General features: G+C 42.6%; 1 protein-coding gene across 2 annotated transcripts in view; it reads right to left on the reverse strand.

The window, feature by feature from the left end:
* Window positions 1-1,015: 1,015 nt before the first annotated feature.
* mcf2l2 (MCF.2 cell line derived transforming sequence-like 2) overlaps window positions 1,016-24,718 on the reverse strand; it is a 64,698-nt gene continuing 40,995 nt past the window's right edge. Inside the window, exons 17-34 of one of the 2 annotated variants that reach the window (XM_088913269.1) lie at window positions 23,739-23,854; window positions 21,972-22,041; window positions 21,580-21,672; window positions 20,763-20,855; window positions 19,704-19,823; window positions 18,202-18,423; window positions 16,293-16,385; window positions 15,032-15,110; window positions 13,768-13,837; window positions 12,409-12,521; window positions 10,071-10,166; window positions 8,929-9,012; window positions 8,256-8,327; window positions 7,209-7,298; window positions 6,717-6,832; window positions 6,188-6,303; window positions 4,076-4,167; window positions 1,022-3,000 (exon numbers count right to left, since the gene is read on the reverse strand). In XM_088913269.1, coding sequence (XP_088769395.1) covers window positions 2,900-3,000; window positions 4,076-4,167; window positions 6,188-6,303; window positions 6,717-6,832; window positions 7,209-7,298; window positions 8,256-8,327; window positions 8,929-9,012; window positions 10,071-10,166; window positions 12,409-12,521; window positions 13,768-13,837; window positions 15,032-15,110; window positions 16,293-16,385; window positions 18,202-18,423; window positions 19,704-19,823; window positions 20,763-20,855; window positions 21,580-21,672; window positions 21,972-22,041; window positions 23,739-23,854 — 1,836 coding nt within the window. In that variant the 3' untranslated portion in view covers window positions 1,022-2,899. Of the gene's footprint in view, window positions 3,001-4,075; window positions 4,168-6,187; window positions 6,304-6,716; window positions 6,833-7,208; window positions 7,299-8,255; window positions 8,328-8,928; window positions 9,013-10,070; window positions 10,167-12,408; window positions 12,522-13,767; window positions 13,838-15,031; window positions 15,111-16,292; window positions 16,386-18,201; window positions 18,424-19,703; window positions 19,824-20,762; window positions 20,856-21,579; window positions 21,673-21,971; window positions 22,042-23,738; window positions 23,855-24,718 lie in introns of both variants that reach the window. The other variant, XM_088913268.1, reaches the window with a different exon arrangement.

A 24,718-nucleotide genomic window follows, 5' to 3' on the forward strand; every position in this document is an offset into this window, starting at 1 on the left:
TCCCGAGTTCTTCCTAAAAAAATAGTTTTTCTGGATAAATATTTTTTTTAGTTTCATAATTAAATGCTAATTGGGTTCTTGTGGAAACAAATACGATATAAGTTAAATTTATCCTGGTGATGGAAAAAAAGAATTGCAATTCTTTATTTTGTTAGCCTAGGAAAGGAATTAATGATCATTTGTCTGTGGAAAAAATCATCTTGTTTGTGTCAAACATCGTTTTTAAAAACCCTAGTCAAGTCACAGAAAAAAAATATTACAATTTTATAGTTTCATTTAAATGTATTATCGTATAGTTTTGCACGCTTAACATTATTCACACCTGGCTCCACGGCCGAAACGTTGTGTTTTCTTTCTTCTTTTTTTCAGCATGGAATAAACCTATTACTTGTTCCTTTGCAGCCTACGCTGACGCAGCTCCCCACCTGAACCACTTAACATTATGACTGAAAACCTCACAATCACAGACACTGCACATATATTTTTTACAAGATTAATTTCTTAGGCATACATATAAAACACATTTATCTGTGTGTTTTTTACACAACTCTGGTGCATGAAAACAGGTGCCCCTTTGTGCATAAATGAGACGGGGAGGCCGAGAGTGGGGTTTAATTTATTCTGGTTTGACGAGAGTGTCAGTGCTGGAATGAGGAGCCATCCTTTACGAAGGCCTGTAATGAGGAGGCAAGGCAACCAGCTCGGATCAGCGCTAATTTGGATCAATGATGCCACCCGCCAGCTGACACACTCAATACTGGGAACAACATGTAAAACTTTACAATGTGCATATCTTTTATATATAATTTAATCCCAACAGAAGAAAGCAGATAAAAAGTTAGTACCTACCACCAACCGAAGGAATACATTACGCTTAAAGGCCCACATTAATGGTCTTTTCTGTTCCTCGCCGGAGCAGCAGCTGACAGCCCAGAGTTATAATGATGTGCTGTATGCATTCCACTGTACCTGAATGGCATCCATCATGAGCCGACAAGAAGACACAGACACCTTCTTTTAACAACGCATTGTAATTTCAATATGTTTAAAAATGTACAGAAAGGTAATTTACACAGTATATCCAATGACATTGCTCATACATATACAAAATGCAGTTTGCAGTCTCGGATTCCAAGTTTTTTTTTATCCTTTCAAATAAATACAGACAAAAGTCAGCAGAAGGAGCTTCACAATTTCTGAATAAAAAAGACTGTGCCTGAATGGTCTGCCTCAGTAGAAATGCTTTAAGAAACATCAAGACAATGCAACACCTTGATTTTGTTTTTGGTCACAAAAGTAAAGACCAGAATTTTAGGGTATCTCTTTTTACGCCACCATTAAAAGAAAAAATTACATTCAATCCACTAGAACAAGTAGCAAAATCAAAAGGCCCCTACTGTAAGTTCTCAGGCACAAGTCCCACAAACACCTTGAATATGTTTTAACAAAACTGCTGTAAGTTTGAAAAAAAAAACATTCCTGGTCATCTATCATAAAGCTTATCATCGACAAGCAATGGCTAGCTCACGTAAAGTTCAGGACAATTCTTAATGCCCATGTGAAGCAGAGTAAAGTGAAGATGAATTATTCTGCGTTACAAAAAACTGATACAAGAAAACACAAATTATATCTGAAAATGATGGAAATCTGAAGTTTATAAACTAGTGATAATGATCTGTTTAATCAAAATGTGCGCATGACTTTATTCTTAGCAATTTGCTACACTTGTCTCGTTATGTATGCATCACGTCTTTATGGCAGCTATCTAGCAGCAGCTCACTGTGACAGTGTTCCCAGCGTAACAGTGTATTCTGGACGCAAGAGTGTTTTGCTCTTGTAATAGTTTTCTACAGTTCACATTTTACTAAACATTGAAGAGTATGTCTAGTAAAAATGCTCTTATCCTGACACACAGAAATATTTATAAAATATATATATATAACATATGCTACTCTCAGATCAAACTGAATATTGTGGCTGGGAGAAGTACACGAGAACTTCACACAAGCAAAACACTAAGCCTGAAAACAAATACAGCACATTCAGATGAAATATAGCCAAGAGTGAATGCTTCTTCAAAGATGAGAGGTAAACCTGTACTGTTCAAAGAATTACTTCTCTCACAGATGGCAAGTCACAAACAAATAACTTTCTATTTGGTGACTGGTCTTTGTCCAAAAGTGCTCAGTTTTCGCAGGATGCAGAAATCCATGCACCGCAGACAGGATATTGCCTGTTTCTGCTTGTGCTGTTCTTGTTCCATATTGCCAAAGGAGAGGAGAGGGAAACACAGTGACACCAACAACCACACAGGAACCACTCACAACATCACCCTCTCCCTCAGCAGAGTGTTACAGTTGCCAGGCTGGAGCGCAGCTAAACACAGTGAGAACCAGAGCTTAAGGGTCTGTATCTCCGTCGCCACACTATCGATGTCTGTATTCAGGCTCAGCAGACGCTGACAGACCTGGTCCTCTCAGCTGTCCCAGCTTGCTGTTGCAACCTCCTGTCACACACGCAGCTCTGCCGAGTTACAGCCAGGGAGGGAAGGAGCAGCGGCACGTTACTGGAACTGTGGAATGGAAAGGCACTGCAACAGCGCTGAATCAAAGCATAAAGCACCACTTTATTTTGTGCTATTTCTTCGCCTGGAAGGAGAGCTTCTGTACAGGACGTAGCAGCTGAGAGGGTGTCTGGTTTACTACCCAATGGCAGCAGACGTAGCAGCTCTTTGGACAATACAGGCAGATTGGAACCTGGAGCCTTTAGTTACGATAAGCAAAGCAGCTTCCTAGAGGACTCCTCTGGGAGGGTGGATTGAAGGCAGCCTGCAAGCTCCAGACCCGCGTGGCACACAAGAAAGCCAGAAGCTGAAAGACGACTGAGAATCCCCTCGGTTTCAACTCCCAGCCCTCATCTCCGTTGCCATCTGTCCCGTGCGCTCGCTTTCCTTCTCTTCCGTGTCGGTGAGAGCGGCCGTGCACATGTCGCTGAAGAAATCTGGAAAGGGGAACGGCGGTTAAGAGGCGGAGAAACGAATGAAAGGACTCTGTCTGTGCGAGACAGCAGGCGGCTGCTGCAGACGCTCGGGAAAGCGCATGGTGTTCCTGCACGAGTGACAGCACTATCTAACTTTACTGTCCTGGGCTGCTGGGCTGTTCTCACGCCGAATACACTGCAAGCCAATGCAGTCGTGTGGCCAGGCCAGTCCCCGGGAATACAGGGATGGAAATGCCAGACAGGCTCGGGGGAAACCGAACGGTTCCAGAACAGCAGGATGTAACAGTGGAGGAGACCTCAAGCTACTGCAGCACCTCCACCTGACTCAAGCTGGGTCTCGGGCTCGGCTCCTGGAGGGCCTGGTGTCTTCTGGGTTTCGTTCCAGCCTAAGGAGTCGATTAAACAATTAACCTAATTATTTTCTGAATTAGACCTGTATAGGATTTGTCGTAAGGACTTTTTTACAGTTGGCTGCACAACACATTTCGCTTCATTTAAGGTACAGCTACCTACAAACCCCCTTTGGAGTCTGGTTAGAAGCATTACAGTTATATAGCTAATTAAATAATTAGATCAAGTATGTAACTGAGAACGTGGTTGGAACAAAAACCAGAAGACTCCAGGCCCTCCAGGAACTGAACCTGAGACTCCTGCTCTACAGCAAAACACACTGAAGGGATACAGGCTGTTCTCAGCTATGGGGGCTCTTCTCTAACTGTATCATCATAACACCTTCCAGGGTCTCGTGATAAAAACAAACACATTAATACAATACAAAATGGATACGGTTCCACTTAATCTATTTCACATCAATAAAGGATGAAAAGCACTTGTTATGAAGAGTGAAAAGAGCCAAGCCACCAGGAAAGTAAAGACCATGAATATTTCAAGTAAGGGGTTAGCAGGATGGAAAAAGAGACAATGCATGCTACACTCATTTAGCTTTCAACCTGCTATTTAGTTCCCTGTTTTTTATTTTAAATCTCAGTACTACATAACGTATTATCAAGTACTGTGGGCTGCAACCTGTTTCACTAATTGTTACAAATGGTATTAAGTATTTAATAAGATGTACCAGTATTACTGTTTATGTGAACTCCTCCTGCAGACAGCAATATGCTGGACGGAACCAAACCTGTCTTCTCAGTTAAAAGGGTCTTGACTAGCCTAAAATACGAAAAAGAATGTTCAGTTCAATTGAGGGCTTACCACAGGGGTGGGTTTCAGAGTGATCATTGATTTGGATTGGAAGAAGGTGACTCATTGACATTAATTTTCCCAGCAGACTTTTCAGAATCAACAACTAACCACACACCACCGGACACAAGAGTAAACTATGTGGAAGTGCAGTTCAAACCGAGAACAGGAGGCACTTCTATACACAGAGAGTTGTGGGAGCGTGGAAGAAGCTGCCTGGCCATGTTCTTGAAACTGTTATCATGGCGTCTTTCAAGAAACAGCTGGATGAGATCACTGGATTAATTAACTACTAACTACCAGACAGCAGGATGGGCTGAATGGCCTCCTCTCATTCTTACAAATGATATTTCCTTGCTTCAAAATATTACTCACTTAAATCCACTTCGGCTCATTTATAGCCCATACAATGTAATAAACAAATGGCATTTCACAATGTTACTGTATTTCCAGTTTATTTGTGCACCTTGAGTATTTTCACTGCATTATTGATCAGATACACTACATTTATTAGCTATACTAAGTTAACCGCACAATTTAGTAGATTTTGTCGGTAATGTTCATTTTGTCTTCCAGGTGTCATTCTGCAAATCCTCTCTTACAGCTTGGAATCTGGCTTTGAAGTCCCAGCAGGCAGAACACAGCGTTAATGTGACCGACAGATTTAGCAGGTGCACTGTCCTAATTTCAGATGAAAACACGCGGTTTATTCTGGAAGCATGTTCTGCAGACAGTCCTGTGAAACATGCCATGGAGCTGAAATATTATGTAGGTACAGACTATCTGTCACTAACTGATAATTCTGTTCACCTGTATACATTTCACTGGGGACAAAATACTGTATACATATGCAAATAAAAAGGTCAATTCAACTGTAATGATGTTGTAGACTGCTTTTTTTTCAGATTTCAGAACCTGAAAAATTGGAAGGGTAACACTGTCTTAGTCTATAAAATGGACAATACCAATCATCTGTTTATGTTTTGGCCTTGCATTTATATTCTAGATTATTTTTGCTAATACAAGAGTTACAGAATTAATCACAGTTTTAAAGAAATGTATTAGTAGTTTCATTAGAAAGGGTGAGGAAGATTTTTGGTTTAGCACCAAATCCAAAAGATGCAGATGAATGAACATTTTTATTAAATAAGTAATTAATGTGCACAATGTGATGAAATGTGGACATACTCAAAATAAATAAATATAATAACTAAAATGTACATTGAATGCAGTATGAGACAAAATACTGATGCACAAGCTCTATCCCAATTAAGAATGGTTTCTTAAACCCAATGACATTTGCAGTGGATTTTGGAAAGTTCTACGTTTATAACAAAATGAACCTCTTCCAGTTGCAAGAGAATCAAATTTTCTGTGATTGAATATACTCTATTTTCATAATTAGTGGGGATTTTAAAATTAATGGCTGAAACCCATAGCCATTACATGTGCATGTTTTCAACATAAAGTGTTTTCATAATCTGTATTAATTTACACTTTATGTGCTTTATGTGCTTTAAGAGCTCCTGTCAGGGCCAACATTACATTTGAGTGGCTAAAGGACACTTTACAAAGCAGTGTTTCCAGCATTCCTGATTTCTGGATTTCATGTTCATGTTCAAACTTGTAAATGGAGCATGGTTGAAATATGTTTATCACATTCATTTACTGTTTTGCTGTACAGTACATAGAGATGAAATCATGAAAGTCACTAAATGATATAGACTGATAACATATTGAGTGAGTGAAACTTGGTGCAGAAGAATAAAAAGCTCCATCTATTCTATATTTTTATACCCTTTGTTTTAAAATCAGTGAGGCACACAGCGTCTCCTTGCTGTACTAGTGAATAGGCATTTTTGCCCACAGCTGGGAAGAAAGAGGAAGGGTGTCTCTTGCGAGTGGGGCAGTGCTGTGTGCTTCTGTACGAAATGTGCTCTGCGCCCAGTGGGAGCACTGTTATGAATGAGGCGGCTCTCTCATCACTCACCAGTGTCGGTTCTCTGCTTCCTCCAGAAACTGCACTAAATCTCCCGACTCCAGAGACAGCTCCTCCGATGTTTTTGCCTCGTATGTCAGCTGAACTTGAAAAAGAGCAGGGTCCCCCTAACAGAGGGCAGGAGAGAGAGAGAGGGAAGGCAGAGGGTGGTGATTTAGAGGTGGTGGCTGTCACTTTTTCTCTCTTTAAACACCAAGAAACATTCATCTCCATTGGCTCCTTACAACAATGGAGACCAATTATGTACTGGTCCCATTAAAACAGATCTGCCTTCTCATACATCAGCACAATTATAATTGAAGCCGAAATTCTGTCAATTGAGACACAAGGGAGACCTTCTGTGCTAATCCTTTTCCCTTTCCTTGCCTTTTAAAATGTCAAGTACTCAATCAGTGCTAATGAGGATCCAGAATTGTGAAAACAATTAACAAAAGTCTTCGGAGGGGTTTCTGAGAGCTTACCAGGAATGCACGAGGGAATAAGAAAGTTCACCTGGTGAGCTGCATGTAACCACACTTACATTTTTACCGTTGGGCTCCTCTGCATCCGAAGAGTTGGACAGTTCCTCTGTACTGGAGAGGATAGTTTCAAAATCTTCGTAGGTGTCCGCTGAAGAAATATGCCTACTGGTCCACCCTTTAAGATAAACAAATTGACACAGTAAAACTGTGATGCTGCCCAGTACCAGCAGGGTATCTCTAGTACAAGCCTGGCAAGACTGAGCTCAACGAAACAGACAAGCCAGTGAACATCCCTTCCATTCCCTGAAATTTGTGATAGTCCAGAAAAAAAAAGTAAATTAGAAATGAACACATGGATTAAGTTCTTTGAAATGTGCTGTAATGAAGATTCCTCCAAATAAAAAAGGCGTTGCAGTATATGCTGCATGTCTGTACAGAATATCAGACACCATTGAGCAACAAAGCAGGGAGAAACAAAATGAGAAGAAAAGATATCACAGATGGAGTCAAGGCAGGTGATGCAGGACGAGCCTGTTGTAATGTTTGATTACCTGTTTGGGAGGCAGATCTAGGCACAGCAGAGTTTGTACTCGCAGTGCTGTGACGCTTGCTTTCAGAAGGGATAGCGTCACGCAAAGTATCTGGGAGGGAAAAGGAAACCTTACAGAACAGCCGCAGAGCCAGCGATGGATAATTCCAACCACTCAGATTCTAAACTTTTCTACTTACATCAGAAACAGAACCAACTTGCTGCTGCATTAAGCTGTATGTTTTGTTTTTATTGCGCAATACATGTATCTGTGGTTTCACAGTGATATTTATCATAATATAACAAGTTGTGCGTAGTAGGGCAGACGAGAGCTGTTCTTAAATCTACAGCATTCCCTTGTGACAGGACGCTGAGCTTCCTGCTTTTTCCTCCTTATGCACAGTGACTCGTAGTGCATGGGAGAGACACAGCTTCCCTGAGGAAGGTGATCCCTCTCTCTCCCACTAAGGAGAGATGGAATGCAGATGCCCTGGCCAGCAGCAAGCCCTGTCCTGGAGATTGAAGAACAGTGGGACCAGCCCTCTAAGCCCTGAATCTCCGGTCCTGAAGCCAGCAATCCAGCAGTTTTGTCCAGGTTCCTCTAAATGACCACCTGCATCACACGTCTGGAAAAGCATCACATTGGACCAGACTGAGCCTCAGCTGGATCCAATTGTCTTCAGCTGTCTGTGAGTGAAGAGAACCTGCAAAACCTGCTGGACTGTGAACTTTGAGGGCCAGAACATGATGCTCCTTCACTGCCTGAGAGTGATAGCACTTCCCTTTTGCTGAAAGCACCCTTGGTGTCCCCTTTGTGATCCCCACACCTGAGGAAGAAAGCAAGCAACACCCCCCTGTTTCAGAGTGCACCATGCCAAACAATAGATAACATATTCCACAGCCAGGGACAGCACAAGCTAATAGACATCATGCACTACAGGAAGCTGAAACAGGTAAAGACATACAGTATACCATTATCACCACAATACAGACAACACAGCTCGAGCAACACTGGAAACCGGCTAGCTTCCTGTCCCAACAACATGCATGTGGACGTAAGGAGCAATACCTTCGTACCCCAGCGGGGTGGGGTCACTCTTTATCTCATGCCTCTTAGCTTTTAGGCTAGAGGCTAGGGGGCCTGAGCAGAGCAGCACACATTAAAGAGAAAGAGACACAAAAGTGTTGACACTGTAAATTAGGCATGAGGCAAGGTGTACAAAGTCAAAATTATATTAGTAGAAAACATTGTTAATTCCAAATAACAGAAATAAAAGCAGGACAGAGGTACACAGCCCAATGATTCTTTTCCTTCCTTCTTACACACAATGTACAATTTGTATACATTTTAAGTCACCCTGGATAAAATCATCCGCTTAGCAAATAAACAATATGTGATAATAGCAAATAAACTGTTAAAGGTAGTAAAATTAGACTAGGAATGTTATCTGAAAGTACATTCAAGATGTCAGCTTATCCAAAACCGCAGCACTGGGCACCAGTGAGATTCTCCATGTCGTCCTCGGATGTTTGTGTCTGTCCATGCATGTGCATGTGGTAGTGCTACATTGTATTTATACGGTATATAATTTTCATTTCTCCAGTTTTGCATTTGCTTGCTGGCTCTGTGCAGAAAAGACCTCGGCGACAGATTTCATTTGTCCCCTAACAAAGGACCTGTCCTGTATCTCATCTCGGCTCTTTGCAAGCACTGTGATGGAGAACTGCTGGCAATCAGGTACCTTTTGTGCGTCTAGTAGCTGAGGCACTGATAGAGGACGCTAAGGAGAAGCGGCGTGTGCCATCTGCCTCCTTAGGCTGGGATTCTAAGGCGAGAAGCATGGGAGGGTTAGCAATTAGTCAGCCAGGGAAGAGAACATGAAAGCTTTGTGAACAGTAAGCAGCAAGAACTAAATGAGGCGCTCACACAATTCAGCCTGATGCTCCTCCACTACATCTTTTTAACAAAAGCTAGCTTATCTGCTGGAGCACGTTTCTGACCCGAGCTAGTACTGCAGTGGAGATTTATTTAATTCTACTTAATAACCGAGTTCAATGGACCTGAGCGTCTTGTTAGTTGCTTTCAGACTGGCAAATATTTAATAATGGTAAAGACGGTAAAAGCATGAGAAAATGGCAGATTCTCTCAGCAGCTGCTGACCCACAAGCACAGATGAAGAATCAATGCAGAAAATGCTAACGAGATGAAATTATTGACAACCGAAACTCTCCGGCTGCTGTTACACCAGCAAACCAAGTATAAATGTGTCCTTTCATCTTCATCAAGTATTTTTCCATTATAAATAAGGTGATGCAGAATTATCAATGCCAAATGAGTGATGTTTAGCATGCTAATGTTTTGATTTACTTAGAAATTCTAAAAACATGGATTAAACAAAACAAATAGCCTTACTAGCACAACAAGAACATCAGGAACATAAAGAGAAACCTGCACCAATCAAAATAATCTAATTTGTATTATAGCTCTATTAACATTCACAAATAGGCTTTATAATCTTATTCTTGCATAGTTTTTTCTAATTAATAGAAAGCAATAAAGAAGTGACAAAAGAAAGGTTGGTTTTGAACTAGAAAGGTTAGAAAGGCTGGTTTTGAACTGGTGCTGGAAAGCACGTTCCATTGCAAAAGTTCAACTTTGCCGCTAACTTTAAACAGATAAACAACAAAACCTTTTGCTTTAGACTGTGTTTTGGGTTTGAATGATCATTGTTATTAAGGAAAAAGACAATAAATAAAGTGAAATCCAGGACTAGAAAGACAAATCAAGGCCCTGAGATGTGTGGAGGATGGAGCTGGGGGAGAGTGGACAGGTGACACACAGACCGGGGTCAGAGGTCACCCCGAATGGGCGGCCGTGCTTTACCTTGAGCTTGAGGCCTGCGGTTGGAAAGACCCTGCAATGTGAAGCGCTTTTTAGCAAGAGCCGAACGCTCAAGATTATGACTGGCGGAGGCATCGGCTAGGAGAGGAGAGGGAGAGGCAGAGGTGAGGCAGGACAGGACAGTGCCAGAAGCTCAGGGTACCTCGCGCCAGCAGCAGCATCCAGCAAAGCCTTAAGGCATGAGCAGCATTTCCAACACGCGCCTTCGCCTTGACCCTGGCACCTTTCACCACTGGCCCTTGCATGGGTTCTTACTGTGCACCCTGTGGGCTCCTGTCTGGGCAAACTCATTCATCTACCCCTTGAGCTTGCACCCAAAATAAAACCTTCATGCCAAGTCAATCCGAAAATCAATGACCACTATCCGACTTCCTCAGGATGTCTTCTTCTCATGCTACTGGAAGTGCAGTTTGGAAGCAGTCAGGGCTCTGGCTGCTCAGGCCCTGCTGCAGCTGTCTCCTGCAGCCTGCTGGGAAGGGTCGTCATGCTTTAAGGCTTGGCTCTTGCCAGTCAGTAAACACTTCTCAGCTAGAGGTGATAGTACACTGTTGCCAGCGCGAGTCATTTCGTGCCTAACTAGTGAGCCGTGAAGGAGAATGCAAAGGCATGGTGAAGCCCACAGGACTAGAGAAATGCGAGACCAGGCAGCCAGCTCTGGAACTAAAGAAATAAAACCAAAAAAAAATTCTAAGGTCTCCCTCAACTCCTGCTGCTCCAGTTGGATGATATCAATCAAGTACATCATCAAATACATCAAATGGCAAATAAAATAAGCATCAAAAGGACTGACAACATTTAACACCCTAGAGTTGGGAAAAAAGCAAATCAGTGCAGCTCTGGAATTGTAAAATAAAATTAACAATATTTTAAAAATACTGTTTGGACCTCCCATTGAAATACAACCCTTTTCTTGAAAAAGTGTAACTTGGCTTTCTATAGGTTCAAAAAAAAAACTCATACAACAACTCTGAGACTTTTGGACTTCATGAGAGGGATGAAAGTGGGCACTAGGACAGCTGTATGAGGCCTTAGATGAATAAAGCTGTTGGCCAGAGTTACATCAATGGGAAGGAAAGTACCCACTGGAAACCAGCAAAATAAGCCCACAGATCCAACCAGGCTTGAAACTTGCATATTGGATATTGGTTGGGTCCTGTGAACGTACAGATCTATAGAACAATGGTACAACACCTTAAGAGCCATTGTGCCATTAACCTTGAGACTGAATATCGAAGTTGATGCCTGAATAGACAAAGAATAAATCATCTTGTTTACTAATTGTCTTCGTTTGGCAGCACTCTCTTAAGAATAAAGGCACTAAAGTGAGATACCAAACTGAAACATCTGACTGATGCAATCAATAGTGAAAATGCCCTCTTGCTTCCTGCATTATTTGCCAGGGAGCGTGATTTTAAACATCTATATTTTGCAGCATGATATTCTGAGAAAACATTTTTTTTGCACCTCATTTTCAATTCAGCAAATGTAAAAAGCCCTTGACCCAGGGTTTTACATGGGATAATGATCTCCTTTCTTGCATTCGGGAATATCGAATACCTTAGTCTAGGAGGTGTGGACAGAACTCCCCTGGTCTTTAAAGAGAGGCTGTCTGTGCTAAAGAGAGGAGAGTGTGCTGACTGGCTTTTCTTCAGTGTCTTTCTGAGTTCTGTTGGTGAGCAGTGAGTGACACAGCTCAGGTGACACCTAGCCAGCTGTCTCTAAGACCGGAGTTCAAAAATGCAGTATGTAAAACACAATAAAACAAAGGCATTCAGGATGTTTGACAAATCAGGAATAATAATGTGAGGGCAGTGCGGTGGCTCTGGGGCTCAGGATCTGCACCTGTGGCCGGAAGGTTGCTGGTTCGTATCCCACGGCCGGCAGAGGAATCCTACTCCGTTGGGCCCCTGAGCAAGGCCCTTCACCCCAACTACTACAGGGGCACCATATAATAAGCTGACCCTGCACTCTGACCCCAAGCTTCTCTCCCTCTCTGTGTGTCTTATGGAGAGCAAGCTGGGGTCTGCAAAAAGACAAATTCCTAATGCAAGAAATTGTATCTGGCCAATAAAGTGATCTTATCTTATCTAATATATATATAATTTCTTGCCATTTTCTGACAGCACTTTTAAAAGCTATCTGGAAATCTTCTGGAGGAATGGAAAACAGGTAATAGCATCACTTTCATTCTGGGACACAGTCCCGGCTCATCGGCAGGGCGTGATCAGAGCTTGTTGTGCTCTGCAGCAGGGTCTCCGGGCCAAGCCAGACTGCAGGTTCTGTTCTGGTTCTATGAGTGTGCTGTGTCGGCAGGCCCTACCTCTCTTCTGCCTGGTTCCAGGACTGGCGAGACCACTCCTCCGGCTCACACTTTCCGGGCTGGAGGACTCCGACTTAACGCTGTCCTGCTTGAAAGCCGATTTCCTAATTTTTCTGTAAAATGTTAAGCGGTGAGAAGCACATATTACTGATCAGTTCAACAGTCAAATTCTTTAAAAATTTAAAAAACCCGTTATTATGTCATTATACATTATTTCTTATGGGGAAAAATTAAAATCCGTTCGGGACCCCAAAAAGGTCACCTCTACTTTTACCTTTTTTCACCACAAATGACAAAATAAACAATAACAACTCACATTCACATTGCGGTTTGTCTTTTTAGTAATGAAAACAATCCTGCTTACCTAGTTATACCCAAGTACAGTACTGTACAGTAACCACTTGATTTGCTTTTTGTGTGTAATTATCATACGCACACTCACAGTTTTCATTTTCTGAACACCATCGGGGTCCATGATAAAGTCTAAACCACAAGTTTTGCTACACGGAACGTAAGAGTGCACACAGCAGCAAGCGGCGCTCGGAGAAGGATGCGGTCTCTCCTGCGACCTCCCAGCTGAGGTCTCCCACAGTCCCAGTCTGAGAACAGGACGTAGTCTGTAGACCACAGCAACGTTGGCACAGACGCTTATCTGACCAAACTACTAGCTGTGGGTAGGTAAAATAGATCTGAGCTACTTTTGGAGGGGCACAAATTTTTGTTTGGGCAGGAATGAGACTGTTTCCTGTCCAGCAGTGCACAGCATTGTGTCAATTTGCAAATAGGAAGTGATATAAAACTACCACAAATATTACAAGAAAGCAAAAAAAGAACGAAGAACGGCAATTTCGTATTAGCTGTGGGTCTCTTTATCACATTCCACCCAGTTTTGAGGATGTACAAATTGATGTCGTGCTATAAATGTGACATTATCTTGTCCTGTGTTTTTTTTCCTGAGGCAGGTTTAGGGGACTTTTTTGAAAGGCGCAGCCAAGTTAGCGTCGCTTAATGTCGCTCGCTAGCCTCACGCTGCTGCTACTCCCTCACCCATTAGCGGAGGGTGATGTGTACATTCAACATGGGACGATTTCCTCGTTACTCTCTACGTTTGGTTTCAACATTTTTTTTTTGCGTCGCTTCTTCGTAGTGTCGAAGCTGACTTTCGCTATTCGAAATGCGCGTAAAAATTCACTTGCTTCGTAGTATCCAAATTTTCATAAAATGAACAACCGTGAAAAAAGGGGCATGTGTAAAAGGGTGTTCTGTATCTCTCCCCTGGAAAAGCCTGTCTGTCCGCTTGGTGTCGCTCTATTCCCACTCGGCAGAAAGCGAAGCAGCCCCGGACAGACAGCGCAGTACCTGGCGTTGGGCGTGTTCATCGGAGCGTGGTAAACGTTCTCGGTGATCCTCTGGTGCAGGTGGCTGGCCTCTGCCAAAGGAAACAACACCGAAGGTGACTTCCCACCTTTGTCCTGACGTTGGCGTCAGTTTCCTCACACAGAAATGACACAATCTCTCCCTCTTTAATGAAAGAAGCAACGTGGTGCAAAAACAAAGGTCTCCGGAAAGGGCAAACTATCTGGGAGGGAGAGAGACAGATACTTGATTGTCCACCGATTGTTCTTTGCCTCTTCCACAGAATTACAAAACACACAAACAACGCATAAGAGTCACATAAAACCACATGAAATCACAGCAGCAGTGTGTGATATAGAAACAGATGGATAAATAGGTGTGTGTGGGGGGTACATTTACATACATTCATTGAGCAGTTTTACTGCAGGGGGGACAGAGGACTTCATATAATTAATTTGGATAATATTTGAATTTGGTGCCCTGTACTGTCTCTCTGATGGGAGTGTTATGAATTGAGAGTGTGTGGAGTCAGCTGTGATGTTCCTTGCCATTCTAAGAACTGCATTATGATATAATTATTATTATTATTATTATTTTATTTTATATAGCACCTTTAAAGGTGGCTTCTCAAAGCACTTTACAGAATGACAACAACAATAAATAAAAAGAATACACAAGATATAACACAATTACAAGACACAGAGGAGAGAGTGGATGGTGGTACTAAGTATAGGAGGGGTGAAGAATGGAACCAGTGAAGTAAAGGCTCTTCTAAAGAAGGTGGTTTTGAGTCTGGATTTGTTAGAGAAGAGGTTAGAGGTTAGAGAAGGTGACTCTCTGATATCCTTGGGGAGAGAGTTTCAGAGCTTAGGGGCATAACAGGAGAAGGCCCTGTCACCCTCAGAGTGCAGACGGGCTTGGGGGATATAAGTCACAGAGCTGGGGCTGCTCTTTCCCAATTATTTTTCCTGCCATTTTCACAATCCTGGACAGTTTGGTTTTGCTTTTCAACCCCAGGTTTCCATACCAAACTGTCCTGTTAAATGCCAGGATGGTCTCAACAAGGCTTTTATATGCCACCTCTTGGACATTTTGACTAACATTAAAGTTCTCGAGTCTTTGAATAGAAAAAGCAGCCTCCGATTTGCTTTCTTAAGACTGTTGTCTATATTCTCAGTGTAACTCAGCCAATGACCAACAGTCGGCACTAATCAGGTCAGCCTGTCCTTACTGGGGCGCCTTGCCAACGGCCGACTGGCAGAATTACCTCGGCAGGCTTCCAGCTGGCCAGTCAGCACCTTCCTGATCTCCGACACCCACAGATTCTTCACGTCCATGGAGGGGGCCTGGCAAGAAGGGGCAGTCAAGGCTGTTACAAGTGCGCTCCCCTGCTCCAGGGCCCGGTCCTTGAGCTCCTAAAACCAGCGACTCAAAGCTAGAGCTTCGATTCGGGCTGGTCGCTCTGCAGGATGCCCGGCCTTGGTGAGCTGCTATGTGCTCACTTCCTAAAGCAAGGGCAAGCAGCTCCCATCCTCACAGACCACGCCGGCTTCTCGTTTTCATTCGGGCTCCGATTTTTATGACTTCCCTAAACTAACTGTTTAGATAAGAACTTGAATTACCTGTTTCATGGCTTCTGGAGTGCTGGAGCTGCACATCCTTGTTATAGAGCAATAAAGACTTTAATATTAGATATGGTCCCTTTAAAGCCTTCTTTTAAGCTATTTGCCGGTAAGCGAAGTGTCTTGATATGGAGAATTATCCCTGAAGAGCCTGAAATGGGGATAGCAGGTCCCATATCTCAGTGCAGCACAATCTCTCTGTTGCAAACAAGCGTTCTTCACCCCTTCAGTGGTTCAACAGTGCCACACAGTGGTCTAAAAATGGGTGTTTTTCAATTGATTTGTTTGCTATCTATTGGTTCTACCGCCAGGAAATTTTAGCAAAAAAAAAAGGTAAAGCAGTAAAGTGGGGCGCAAGTGAAGATCATTAAGAAATACTAGGCAATGTGTCTCCCTTCTGAGGAAACAGGCAGAACTCCAATGCAGCAGGAATGAGCATGATTCTCAAGGTCACACAAGGACTTGTACATTATAAGTCAACAATGAGGTTAACAGTATCAGTGACCTTCATATAAAACTGGCAACTAAACTGTAATCAATAAGCATTGCATTTGCAAGTCATAATTTAAAGTCATAAGATTTCAGAAGTGATAGGTGAGTGGTCAGAAGAATCCCTTGTGGTATATTTTTGTTCGCACAATTATCATGATAAATGTTAAATTTGCAGTAGGGACCAAACTCATTGGAACATGTTTCTGATCTACAGCTCATTTCTGAAGTTATGTGCATGCAAAACATGTCCATTGGCTGTCACAAGAACCACGTGTTTTCCCCAAACCCATTTTAAAGATAGTTCAGCGCTGAAGGCACAGCAGATGAAATCTACAGAAGCAATGCAAGGCGTTTCCACCTCGACACACCACTGCACAGTCCGCGCAGGTCCACTGGCGCTCATGGAAACCGTACCTGGATAATGTAGACCTCTTCCCTGCCGCTGTACCACACCTCGAACTTCTTGTTGTCCCCCTTCACATTTTCCGTGATGCCAACAGCACTCATCTGCACCAAGAACACAAACCATGACAGCTCTTCTGCCGCAGCTGACTCGCTGCAGTGTCGGTGGGTTTGCACAACTGCAGGCCTTCTCACAACTGAAAGCGTCCGGCTCCACCAGCATTTTCACAGGAAGTGTGACCAGCATGAACTGTGCCCTGAACACGATGCTCTAAATGAGGGACACTCCACAAAAGACCTTTGCCTCAGGTTAGGGCTTGCTTTCAGCCAGCATTCTGCATTCTGTGATTGATTACTTAACTGAAAATCCATTAGCTTTGCTTAAGTTCTACAATGGGACAAACGTTTCGAAAGTAAAGATTACCTCTTCAGCAGTGACGGGATCAGCATGCAGTCAGCATGCAGGATGCTGGATCTAAAGGCCTGTGTTCATCCCTAGAGATCCAGGGACAGGCCAGGAATGGGGGCTCCTTCTTCTCCTGAGCTTTGGTTACAGTTACCGAGCATATTTTACTTGCTAAACTGATACTTGGTGTAAAATGTTAGATCACATACAGTATACCTTTTGCTGTATACCACTAATTTTTCATCCAGAATGACCTCATTGCCACAGCACACACACCCTCTTCCATGTTCATCATCTCAGCGATTTTCCACTCCTGTGCTGGGTGAGCCCGGAAGCTCGGCGCCCCCGCAGTATGACAATAATCTATTATTGTGCTCAGCCTGAAGAGAATTACTGCCTAAATACAGTAGCTCTGTGTTTTCTTGGGGGATCCTCTTCTACAGCAGTGATCACCATTTCTGGTACACAAATCTCTCTCATCCATGAACAGTCTTCATCTCATGAAAGAGCCCCTGTCTGTGACCTTATTTCTCTGGGAATGTAATAATTCTTTTAAAAAATGCTTACCAGCTATGGCAAGGCTTAAAACCTTAGGGCAGTAAATTTGAGCTGTTCTCAAATTTATGATGGTAATTTTGCACATTGACTCTTGTTTTAAATTTCTCTTGTTGTGGTTTCACCAGTGCGTTTTACTGTTTTTTTTTTACTGTACTGGAACCTGAAGAAACTACATTTACTATACTGAGATATAGTATAGTATTGTTATGGTATATCATGCCTTTCCCTTATTCCAGAGCAGCAAAGTCTGACAAAATTACAACAGCAGAACCACAGTAAGAGATGTAGAAATACTATGATGGATTCACTGTGCTAAACTTTCACAGGACTGGGCCGCCACTGCAGCACTGTGAAAGACTTTCTCTTTCCTCTGAGCCCCACAGCCTGCCAGCGCCCTAATCTGGAAGATTAGCTCAGCCGTCTTGACGCTTCCTATATCAAGATATGATGACTGAGGTCGAACTGGTCCCACCACTAACCAGGAAACAGGTCAAACAGACTTGCAGGCTAGACCTGCCAGAGTTGCCGAACCTTCGTCAGAAGACCCACACCACCAGGGGAACGTGAGCTTCAGTGTGAAATAAGCTTGCAGGACCCAGCTGCAGCGATTGCAGGGTGATAGAACTTCCCGTTTCATGTTTTGTTATCAAATCATTTACATTTTACCGTCCCTAGTGGCTCTTATGTGACTACAGTGACAGCGAAATAATACAAGCCATTCTTTGCTCTGCTTTGATTTCTTTTAAAATTTCAAACCAAAGTCAATGCCTCTACTGATGACCTTGTTTTGAAGAGGCCCGCTGGGCCGTTCTTGCCGAACCTGACTGACAGGGCACCTGGCTCGGTTTCCTTCTGCTACGGCAGCCCTGCTAGGCCCCGCGCGGGTGTCCCTGGAGGAGTGGGATTTCCTGCAGGCGCAGCGTGGAGCGATAGCGGGGGAGCAGGCTCTTACCGCACCTTCAGCGAGTGCTTGTAGCTGTACGAGGGGGTCTTCTCGTGCCCTTCGGAGGCCTCCTCGCGCTTCTTACAGAACAGCAGCATCTTGTTGTACAGGAAGAGGTGTCTCTGCATGGGCTTGAACCGCGCCAGGTCCTTCACCTTGTTGTGGCCCTTCTTGTGGTCCGTCCACACGTTGAAGGAGCCCTGCATGAGGAGCTTGCCCAGGTCATTCAGGTTCCCCTGGAGAAACAGGGCAGAGCGGCGTTTTATCAATGAAGCTTGTCACGAGGACACGCAGCGGGAAGAGCCACAAGCAAGACACGCTTCCGTGGTATTTAGGAGTTTATCCATCCGAGGATCTCATCCAGTCTCTTCTTGAAAGAAGACAGGGCCTCTTCCACAATGAATTTGTAGCTTGTTCCCCACTCTTACCTCCCTTTGTGTAAAGACATGCCTCCTCTTCCCAGCTTTAAAACATAGCTGGCATTTGTCAGGCTCAGGCTCACCCCAGGGGGGTAAAGTTACAGGTACAGTCCAGCACGTGCACTTGCTGTGAGGATGTAGCCGTGAAGAAGGAGGATATATGAAGTTTCTTAACATGCTGGACTTCAGTGTGGTGCATTCCCAGTCAAGGGAGTTTGAGCAGTTAACAGATATGGTTTTTCTTTAAATCTGCTTTTGGCTTTTCATGTTCACAGAAAGCTAGCAAATTTACTGCACCTGCAGACTCACACAAATGTCAAACCATCCTGCTGGTTTCCTTTCTTTCAATTCCTTGCACTCTAATAAAGTACACTGACCCCCCTGAGTGTGGCTTATCTGTAACTGAATCTGCTTCACTTCTGCTTTGCAATAGTAACTAAGGGTGACTTTGCAACGAGAACAGCAGCTTCACCTTCTCTGACAAGTTGATTTGTTTTACCTCCTGCTAATTGTTTATGTACAAGAGGTACAGTATACCTCTGTCCTGAAGCGGGTCAAAGCTCTTGGTTTCTAACAACATGAAACAAACAACGCTCCCATTCCTGTGTAGTGCTTGAAGGAAAATACAATTGTTGGCTGTCTTGCTCTTTTTCCAAACTGCCTTTCAGTCATGCTATCAGTTTTGCCTTGACAAAACCAACTGTAAATAAAAAAATACAAATTACAGGATCGACATTAAATTTCAAAGCAATTTCACAGTTAACATAATGAGCAGCAGAAATTAATAAGCTGCAACGGAAAGGTCACTTGTCTCCACTCTTGTTCCTCTTTGCTGTCTTGTGAATAATGCTAATTTCTATAATACTGTAAGCCTGCAGTATCTATATAAATTAAAACAATATTCTAATTACTAAAACCAATAATGTGTCTGTACAACAAAAACACAGCAAGGCTGATGTCTCACATAAAATGGAAAAGAGCAAAACAATTCAGGACTGCTGAATAGCAGTAAGTTGTGTTGACCCGTTGCTATTGTTTCTCAGCTTGTTGGATTTGGCTGTCGTTAATGCAAACCCACACCCCTTGACAGTACACACCTCAAATCCTGTGATGGCGATCTGGTGCATGGAATCGTTGACTGACTTTATAATGTCAAGCACAGTGGCCAAGGCCTCTTCCAGTTCTGCTGTTCCCTCTGAGCTGCACTTCAGCATTTCCTACAAAAGAGCAGGCAGTGAGTCCGCACCTCAGAACAGGCCAGTGATCTCTCCCCAGAGGCTGACTTTTTTGTGTTGTGTAATTTAATCTGCTGTTAGACTGTACCCAGATCCTGCTTAAGGGGAGGCAATATGTCAAACATTACCAGTAAAAAGGTCCCGGCAAAGGTGTGTTTTGAAGAAAAATATTAAGAAATGTCAGAAAACATTTATGTACAATATGGTTCTTGAAGGACTATTTCACCATTTTTACATGGCATTTTCATTTGCTGGTTGTATATCAACTTTAGAAAATAACTTATAAAGCTATTAATAAAAGCACATTTTTAACAATTTGGCAAACTGTGACACAGATGAAAAGACAACAGATACAAGGAGAGAGCTGACAGATACAAGAGGAAATGAGTTGTTAAGATAAAAAAAGCTCTCTGACCACATCAGCAAATTGTAACTAATTGTAACTTAGCTGTGTTTCTTTTTATAAGAACAATGTTGGTAATGAATACAACAAAGGCAAGGTAAGGGTGTCTCAGTCTTCATCCACATTTGAGAGAAACAGAAAAGAAACAGAAGATTTTAAGCTCCTGTTCAACCCACCAGCAAACGTTCTTCTACAGCTGCATCCAAATTTGTTAGACCTGTTAGTCACATATTTCCAAAAACATTTTATTGCAGGAGATTCCCACTGTATACATAGGTGGGTACTGGCAACACCCAGAGAGCAATCTCCATCTGGAGTTGCTGGTGTGGAGCTGTGTATTTCCTGTGTGCAAATCTAACTGCTGAAGCACCTATATATAACAGACAGTTTGCTTTCCATACTCAGGTTTGTAGGAAACATATCAAGCTCATGACACTGCTCCTTGTAGCCATAGCCATCTGCATGTGGACTGATGCTGGTTTTAAGACTTGAAATCTTCACATCTCCATTTCATTTACCTTTAACATCAGCTGGTACTTGGTGATCCTCTGGACAGGCTTCAGTAAGTAGGCATCCAGAGAAAGCTTGTGGTCCAGTTTTTTCTGGCATTCCTACAGATACAGCAACAACACTGAAAAATGTAGTTCAGCCTAACAGTCTGTATATTACTATATATAAAAAAGACTAGGTCTCAAGGCACACAGGGAGAGGACACACCTAAATGCATCAGTGCCTACAGATCTTCCACAGAGTAAGAATAAAAAAAGCATTTGGTCTATCTTCCAAAACACTTATTTAGATGACAAGAGTTAAGGAAACACATAGTCCTGCCGGGTTGGCTCCAACAAGTGTATATCACTGCATATCCTGTCCATCGTGCTGGGAAAAAGCTTTTAAAAGATTTAATTTTCTCAATATTTCTTATACTGTTGCTTTTACTTCAAGACAAGTGGCCAATTGAGGTAGCCTTCATGTGTTCGGGAAACTCGAGAATATTGGAGCATCCAGTGAAAACCCAAACGAACACATCATGAGCATGCAGACTCCTCACAGACAGGCACGGAAAGCTTGAATCAAACCCGGGACTGTGGGGCTTGGACGCTACAGAGCCAACCACAAGGCCATCCTCGAACTGTAACGTAAAATTGTCATCCTTTTGAAAATGCAACACAATGTTTGCAGAGAAGAGCTGAGACCAAGATAAAGGCTTTCTGCTCTGTTGTTGTCTACTGTTACTGAAACACAGAGAAATCTCAAGGCTTCCCTGTCCTAGTTCTACACATCACCGGAGTCTGTGCAGTCTCCCAGTCTCTGGAAAAGTGGAGCCAAGAGCACCTGAAAGAAGGGACTGTCTCCATGCTGTCTCCACAGGGCCTCAGACTTTGGCTTGTTCTGACAGTACTTCTCATAAATCTGCAGATCTTCTTTCTGAAAAAAAACCACAACATTATTATTGTTATTATTATTACTGTCGTTGTTGTTGTTTTGTTGTTGTTATCATTTATTATGTTGTTGTTTATCATTACGTAAATGTTGTTGATCTAAAACCAACAAGTTATATTCTACAAGTCATTAAAGGAATACAGTCTTTTCAAATAATATATTTTTAATTTAATATTGAAATATTGTTTTCTGGATACTGATTAATATTTGAAGATTTATTCTCAAATATTAATCAATATCCATAATCCAGAATTCTCTGAATATGTGTGATGGACTTGATTTACCCTTTTCAGAAAGCAGGTTCCTACTAATTCGGGACTTTCTATGCAATTTTCCAGTTCTTTCAGAAATGTCCTAAAATAAACATAAAGAAACAAATAAGAACAGGTGCTCAGAAATCAGAAGGGAACATGAACCACAGAACATTAAAAATAAATCGAACTAGATACACAATCTGAAACATTGTGAAACGTAAAATTTGGCAGAGGAAAAAATACGCATTTAAAAATCTAATTTCATTATAATCACTTATAACTCTTGAAGCGGCTGCAGAAACTGTATAAACTATACGTTATTATCAGCATACAAACATATTAGTAGGTCAAGAATGTATGTCAAGGCTCTCTGAAGATCACTGAAGAATAACGAAGATTTCAGAAAGTGTCGGATAAGATTGACCTACTTCCATTCCACGCTCTCCAGATTTGACAAAGCTATCACCTCAAAGTTTTCCCCACCCACCAGTTTTTCCACTATCAGGCTCATTCAAATAGAAGGTTGATTGATGTATGGAAACTGAACACCTTGCAGAACACAATATTAATTTTATTGCACACCGTGGGGTTTTAGATTAGATTTAGATGAGGTTAATGCATTATAGACCCTATAAACGGAGATTCTAGACACAGAAATCATCAATCCATTCTCCCCTTTGCAATAACTGCTAGTAGAGAATCACAGAGCTCCTCTGAGCAGACAATGGGCAGAAAGCAGACATCCATCCATTTTCCAACTGCTTTATCCAGTGCAGGGCTGCTGAGGAGCTGGAGCCTATCCCAGCAAAAACAAAGCAAACATATAGGTATCAATCTTTAATAAATACACCAATAAAAATAAATGGAGGAAGTAGCTATAATTTCCCTTTGCACAGGTGTGCAGTATGTACTGTATATGCTGCTGACTGTACCGCATATGGAGGAAGGTCTCCTATTACAGTGCAGGAGATATCAGGTGTTGGGGCTGGGTGACGTCTGAGCGCTGTGGGGAGCTTTGTTAAGCATGTGCTGCTTTCTGTAACTAAATGTAACCTGAGAACAACTTCATCACAGGGAAGCAAATATTACCTTGAAGTCTCACAATTTGCCATCTGATTTCAAACCTCGAAAAGAAAACATCCATAGGCAATTCTGCTTGTTGCTATAGGCACTTTTGTTTTGTTCTGCTTTCACTTTGAAAAGAGTATGGATTGCAGGAATTCTTTTGTCCTTATGTGTAGTGTCTGATTTCAATGACATTGGCTATAATCTCTCCTCCCCTCCTGTCCTGGACTGTGCTGTTCCTGCCTTGTTTGTGAAACGCAGGCTCTTCCTCGGAGCACACGGACACCAGGGGACCTGTGAGTGATAGCTGCCCCCCAGACTGCCTGCGATGCCTCTAGCCTGCGCCCCTTGCTGCAGCAGAGTCGGGGCAAGCCGCATGTATTCGGGGTGCAGGAACAAAAGCGGGGAGAAAGAGGAGGTTTTTCTGTTCAGGCTTCTCTGAGTCGTGAAGGTGATGACTCCCAACAGTAGTGGCAGCGCAGGCCTGGCAAACATAAACTCTCTGACACCAGCTCTGGAGCAGGGAGGGTCCTTCAGACAAGACGTTAGCTGATTAAACTGATAGAAACCAAGTAAGGCCTCTCTTCAGCGGGACAAAGTCCACTCCTACTGTGTACGGCAAGCACTTCGTTATTGTCTGGGACAAAAGCCATTATATAACAGGAATCAATCATAATTACTATGGATAATCTTGCCCATTACTCCCTTTATGGTGCAGGAAGTAGATACTACCTATAGTGAAACTCATAGATCTCTGAGAGATTGCCAAACAGCACTTCTTTCTTCTGGTGCAGAGCAGTGGGAATGAGGTGGGATAGCTCTGTATTGTCCAGTTCTGCAGCATAACCCTAAAACAGAAAAAAAAAACATTCTTTATAATTCTTCATATTCTGAAAGTCGTATCATTTTTACACTGCCAATTTCAAAATTTCTGTTCACATAAAACCTGACATTTATGAGAAGAGAAGAAAAGAGCTACAATGTTTCGGCTGCGGAGCCTTCTTCAGGTGTAAATGCACCTGTGTCTCTTTTCTTGTCAGCATGGAATAAACATTTACTTGAAACCTGACATTAGTCATGCACGAGCCATTTTGTCACACTGCTTAGATGATGTTACACCTGACATGTGACAGGCTTGCAGTCGTGTTGGTTGGCTCTCGTCAGCAACTCCGCATGTTTGCCAGTCTTAGTTTGGTGTATTAACGGTCGGGGAGCCAGTGCGACTGCTCAGGTGAGGAATCTGGAGCCTCGCACCTGAAGCTAATGTTCGATGTCTGCAGTGTGATTCAGAGGACCTGATGAGATTGCATTGCCTCCTTAAAAGCTGAAACTCCATTTTATACTCTCCTCCTCCTGTACTACACTTTTACTTTTGTCTAATTTCCCATTTTAATATGTGTGTAGCTCTGGCTTTTGTTTATTTATTATTTGATTATTTTATTGCAAAGTGTCATGAGACAATGATTAAGGGAATATACAAAATAATATTTCAGAAATAACGATGTTCTTCTTCAGGGAAAGCACCTCAAGGAACAGGCCAAGAGGCTTTTTGCGTTCGTATAAATTCAGAGACCTGATTTCAACAAAGGAGGGATTCTACAAATATTGTTACTACTCTGCAGCCTTGACAAACACAGCCATGACTGCTTGCACAGAAAACTAGAGCCACCCTTTACAAACATCGCCTGTTTTGAGTTTAACTGTAGTGAGAG

The sequence above is a fragment of the Atractosteus spatula genome, chromosome 4 (assembly GCF_055471065.1).
Source record: "Atractosteus spatula isolate fAtrSpa1 chromosome 4, fAtrSpa1.hap1, whole genome shotgun sequence".
Taxonomy (NCBI): Eukaryota; Metazoa; Chordata; class Actinopteri; order Semionotiformes; family Lepisosteidae; genus Atractosteus; species Atractosteus spatula.